Here is a 6,000-nt window from a genome sequence, read left to right as displayed (position 1 = left end):
AGCCCGTTCGGCCGGCAAAGCACAGAAACGTCAAACGCTGTCACTATCACTTCAGCAAACGGCTGCAGCCGTCGCAGAGCCCATAAAAGCCGTCGCGATTCATCTGCGGTTCGGAGCGCTCCTCTCCGTGAAAGGAATCGCGAATCCGCGTCGGCAGTACGTTCGGGCGCGGTTACCCCCCCCCGATGGATCCTCCGCTCCGCTATGACCTCCGGCGGCACTGAGCACATTTCGCACGTCGGGCTTGGTGTTGGCGCTCGTGAGGGGGAGACGTCCCATGCTGCACGGGGAGGCTAACGCAGGGAAGCGTGCTCCCCCAATCGCAGCTTCCCAGCCTGAGACGCGTAGCGTACACGGGGTGTAGCGTGTTGGGTTCATACAGTAATAAGACCGACACACATGAGGAAAACAGAGAGCCTCTTCCTCCCTCTCTCTCTCTCTCTCCGTGCCTGACAGATAAAATCTCACGGCATCCTGAAAAACGATCCCCTCCGATGCATTAAAGTGATGCATGGCTGCATCAGACAGGGGAGACGGCACGTCGCATACAATGTCCTTCTACGAAAAAAGAGGGGAAAATTCTTTTTTCTTTTTCTTTTTTTCTTTTTTTTAAAGGCAGGTAGGGTAAACATCTCCAGCTCTCTCTCTCTCTCTCTCTCTCTCTCTCTCGATGGCGCACGCCCAGGTCAGCTTCATTCACATAAAAACGCGCTCAGAAAGCAGAGCACAGGCAGAGCGGCCCGCTTTCACAGAGACGGCCAGAGGGTGGGGGGGGGGGTGGGGGGGGATGGAAGCGTTGGGGGGGGGGGGGGGGGGGGGGGGGAGAAAGAACGCTCCAGACAAATGGATTGCATCGCATTTTTATCGTGTTACACGGGGCGCTGGCGCGGACTGGAGCGAGGCACTCTGTTTCGCTTTTATTGACCAGCATGCACTGCGGTAATCAGATTGGGAGACAGAACAAGGTGTAATTTAATACAGCGCACGAAAAGCCCGCAGGACACTAACGCGCAGGGCCTGCGGTTTTTTGGAGCGGGCGGCTTGGGGGGTCAGCTCGGCCCAACCTTGAGCGAGGGGATGGCGCTGTGTGTGTGTGGGGGGGGGGGGGGGGGGGGGGGCGAGCCAGGGTCCAGACAGAGGGGTCACGCTGGGAAGCACGTCCGACACACCTGCCAAAAGATGCTCTGGATTTAATTTGAGTGTGTGTGCGTGTGTGTGTGTTTGAGTGAACGCGTGTGTGTGTGTGTGTGTGTGTGTGTTTGAGTGAACGCGTGTGTGTGTGTGTGTTTGAGTGAACGTGTGCGTGTGTGTGTGTTTGAGTGAACGCGTGCGTGTGTGTGTGTCTGTGTGTGTTTGAGTGAACGCGTGCGTGTGTGTGTGTCTGTGTGTGTTTGAGTGAACGCGTGCGTGTGTGTGTGTCTGTGTGTGTTTGAGTGAACGCGTGCGTGTGTGTGAGCGAAAACCTAGTGGTTCATGCTGAGAACGACCCTTTTTCAGGGGTGAATGACATGCAGAACAGGCGGTTAAGCACACGTATGTATGAACACAAACACACTCACACACACACACACACACACACACACACACACACATACACGCATATGTACACACACACAAAACCAATGGGAAAGGGCCCAGAGAACTGGACTCAGAGCACTGCAGAAACACAGCAGATGTTCCTGACGTAACTTCACTGGAGTGCATCTCTCGGAGACCAACGTCAATTTGGCTCCGACCGAACTTTGCCGTCGCTCATTATAACGATAAAACAGAAATGCGCCGCCACGATTCGTCTCAGAGCTCTTCGACACAGGTGTTCCATCGCCCTGACGCGATCGGGCCATACCCAGCCACGACAGACAGCCAGGAAGGGCAGCAGCAGGCCTGTGTCTACACTGCTTCGCTTCCACAGGCAAACACTCACGGTCAGTAATGGCCCTTACAGCACGGAAGGCAGCGGGGGGGTGTGTGTAAATAGCAGACCAGAGTCAAAGACCTTTTCTCTTTAGGCAGCAGTGAAAGGTCCAGCAGATTACAGACTACTTTAAAAGAGGCCACGTTCATCGAAAAGCTTTGACGAATGTACGTTTTAATCAGTGACGTGTTTCACGAAAAAACTTCTCAAGGACCTACGGGAGCCTTTTTTCCCCCACACTTTTTTCTGGGATCTAAAGGGTTAATGTACTCAATACATGCCTGGTAAACAAGGAGATGTGTCTCCAGGAGGAAACTAACCATACAGAAATGCAATATACTGTAATAATGCTGCAAATGAGAGAGCTTTCTACAACATATAATGATGGAATGGGGTGTGAACTCACCTGTGACTCTGCATTTCAATCAAAATCCCTTGTTAAAAGTGCCTTTGTGTTCAAGGACAACCCAATTGAAATTTCTTCTTGTTTTTTCGGGCTGTTAATAATATGCTGTTACTGGAACAAACACTATCATCATCACCTCTATTATTTCGCTATGAATAATTGCCATGTTCTAAATTAACATCAGCATTATCCCAGAAGGGGTAGAGGGTCAATTACACTTCAATGCTGTCAGTTTCTGAGAATGAACTGATATTCAATTCATAGACAAAAAAATGCCCCTGATGTTCTAATGGGGACTGAATTTAAATTAGTGACTCCAGTCCTGGAGATAACTAAGGGTAACGGTGAAAGGTCTTCATTTTTTCATTGTCACATGCTTATATTTTAGCGATGTTTTGCAGTTTGTAAGTTTATTGACTACACCATATTAATTTAGGAGAAGCTCTTATCCTGATCGACTCACAGTGTAACAGCCTTACACAATGCAAGTTCGCACAGATCATTTTGCAGGTGTAAGATATGGACAGTGGATATGAATGTGTATGGGTACCAAGCCTGTGTGTGTGTCCACGCGTGTGCGAGAGTATGAGTGCGCGAGTGCGCGTGTATGTGTGCGAGTGTGTGTGTGTGTGTGTGTGTGCGGGCAGGTGCTTGTGCCCCCACTCTTTAACCTCATCCTGGTCGTTCTGTATCTGCGGTCTTGTTCCTCAGGGCTCGGGGCGAGAGGGGCTAGCGGGGAGGTTTGGGGTGAGGGAGCAGGGGTGGGAGGGGCGAGCGGGGCCAGGGGCACGCCTACCTTCCCGTGCTGCCCTATCCTCTCGTAGCAGATGACGGCGTCCTCCCACAGCTCCAGCTTCTCGTAGATGAGCAGGGCGGAGCTGGTGCAGCCCAGGTCCATCAGGAGGCTGGCCAGCTGCCTCTGAGTGGGGGGGGGGGGGGGATCGCCATGGAGATTTACATCAACCGCCTGATCACAGCAATGACACTGAGCAACAAATGACCAGGAAACATGCATCCTAATATCTGCTTAAAACAGAGTCAGTTATATTCCTCGATATAAATAAATGTTTCTAGATATATTTTTTCAGTTTTTTTTCCTGACTCAGAACTTCACTGAAGTCTCCAAACAGTAATTTTCAGAACAGAAACATTCTCTTGCTAGTCATAAAACAATGTATGTGTTGGAAGCAGCATTAACATTACCAAGCTGCAGCAGGTAAAAAAAAAAAAAAAAACATTATTTACAATTATAATTAAAAAATAAACAATGTAAATAAAGAACCCCATGTCCACAAAGCCCCAGCCATCCCCGGCCTGGTCACGCAGATTTGCCCACGTGCCAGAGGACTGTCACAAATACGGAGTACAGGGAACACCTACACACACCTCTGAGGACCCAAGCTTATTGGGGGGGGAGGGGGGGGGAGGGAGGGAGGGAGGGAGGAACAGAGGGACGTTAATGACCCCTACAGGATCCGTGAGCAGAGAAAAGGGCCCTTTCGTGCCCTGAAATGGGACGGCTTTGCAGGGTGTCACCGTTTTGGACTCTGCAGAGATGGGACAGCACCCGTAACAATAGAGGCTCATTTGCATGAAGGCACCCTTCGTTCCGAAGTGATTCACTGCTCATTATAAATTACATTTATGCAGTTTAACTGCATGAGGCTGCCACCCCCCCCTCGCACCCTCAGCTCAGCAAACAGTTTAAAAAAAAAGATGGGGCGGGGGGGGGGGCAGGGGGACAGGGACCTGGAAGCGAAGGAGGGGGCTGGTTTGTTTATCGGCTGAACGCATTAACACGGCTGAAGTAAGTGATGGGCTCTGAGTGGAATTTTCTGGGGGGGGCGGGGAAGAGCCGTCCGATAGGATCGCTACGCTGGAAAAATAAAACCGCAATTTTAACACGACCCCTTTGACCCCCAATCGTGTCACTGCTGGCGCTGCATCTCCGGAAGAAGAGCAACCGTCGTGTATCGCTGCCTTATCTATCAAGCTCCAGCTTAACAAAGAAGGAAAAAAAGAAGTAAAAAAACCTGATCGCTGTTTCAGGTGTCATCGAATAAATCCTACAGAGAACCACGCCTCCTTTTCCCTCCCCCACTAACACGCCCCCCCCCGCCCGTCCCCCGTCCCCCGTCCCTTCCGGGTCGGCCAATCACATCCCGCGGAGGCGATGGTGGTCATAAACCGGGATTTATTTCCCTGTTGTCACCGGCGCCGGTCACATGACCAGAGCAGCGCGTGAAGCAGAACGTGAGGCTTGTGGCAAGCAGGGGGTGGGGGGAGGAAGAAAAACAGCCGAACTGGGCTTTCACCCACCCCTCCCCCCACCCCCCCGCTTTTTTAACGGCCTTCTGGGTATTCTGTATCACACTCGTCTCTTCCAGCATCTTTTATCCACCTCAGGGAAAAAGGACGGGACGGTTCTGCTAGCATTTTACCAAGACTGTGTGAGGGGGGGGGGGCATTAAAAAGAAACAAAGGTAACAATGAGAACCCAGAGCTGTCCACCCCTGCTGCCCCGCCCCGCCCCGCCCCAGCCACGCCTCACAGCAGCGCCATGGTTACATGCGGGGCACATCTCTCCACGGCGGAGTGAGTCACCGAGGCGCCGCAGGCTCCGCCCCACGCCTCCAAATATTCCCTTGGCTGTGATTGGTCCCTTTGTTCCCGCGCTACCGTCGCTTGCTGTCAGGGGCTGGAGGCGCCACAGCTCTCAGGGGGGGGGCTGGGGGGGCCGTGGAGGGGAGGGGGGGGGGAGAGGAGCGGAGGGGGTAACTGGTTGACATGCAGAACACAACACCTTCAGAGAACGCGGACCTGCAGAGGGCCACGTACAGCGGGGATGCAGGTGCGGTCGGGGGCGGTGGTGGTGGTGGGGGGGGGGGGCGGGGGGGGCAGGCGTGTGAGAGAGTGAGCGGGGAATCGATGACTACAGCCACCAGAAAAAAAAACATAAATTAAGGAGATGAGAAACAGAAGTGTGACCGAAGCCATTCACCCTCTTCTGGAACCCGACACAAAGTGTTTACTGTCAAACCGACCGGATGGCTTCAAAATTCGGAGGGACAAATATCCAAGTTAGAAAGGGAAACGGGCTACTTTCAAATAGAAGCAGTTTTCCGTTAAACTTGGTAGGAAGCTTCTGAGTGGCTCACCGAATTCAGCCATTGTTTTTTTTAAAAATGGATATTTCTTTAAGCAACAGCGACTGTATGGGAGCTATTTCTGTGCTGGAGAGAGAAACCTCAGAGCGACTGAGCCTCTGAACACACAGATGAGAGACCGGAACAAAGCCGCTTTGAAAGCAACGTTAAGGGCAGCAGGTTCAAATCTCACTGCGTTACAATTCCCTTAATCAAGAGTGATGCAATTCTCTCTCTTTCTCGCTGGCGCGCACGCACGCACGCACGCACGCACGCACGCACGCACGCACGCACGCACGCACGCACACACACACGCACACATGAACACGCACACACACACACACGCACACACACACACACACGGGCCTGAGCCACCTCTCTCTCCTCCACCTCTCTCTCTCCTCCAGCTCTCTCCCTCTCCTCCACCTCTTTCTCCTCCAGCTCTCTCTCCTCCAGCTCTCTCTCTCTCTCCTCCAGCTCTCTCTCTCCTCCACCTCTCTCCCTCTCCTCCACCTCTTTCTCCTCCAGCTCTC

General features: G+C 52.6%; 1 protein-coding gene across 1 annotated transcript in view; it reads right to left on the bottom strand.

Annotated features, from left to right (window-relative positions):
- The window catches only part of ttc27 (tetratricopeptide repeat domain 27), a 97,245-nt gene that overhangs the window by 21,538 nt on the left and 69,707 nt on the right, over positions 1-6,000 (bottom strand). The window contains exon 12 of the mRNA XM_035401156.1: positions 3,118-3,240. Coding sequence (XP_035257047.1) covers positions 3,118-3,240 — 123 coding nt within the window. The remainder of the gene's footprint in view (positions 1-3,117; positions 3,241-6,000) is intronic.

The sequence above is a fragment of the Anguilla anguilla genome, chromosome 18 (genome assembly GCF_013347855.1).
Source record: "Anguilla anguilla isolate fAngAng1 chromosome 18, fAngAng1.pri, whole genome shotgun sequence".
NCBI lineage: Eukaryota > Metazoa > Chordata > Actinopteri > Anguilliformes > Anguillidae > Anguilla > Anguilla anguilla.
Note: the sequence above shows the minus strand (reverse complement) of the source record. Positions and strands in the feature narration are given on the sequence as shown.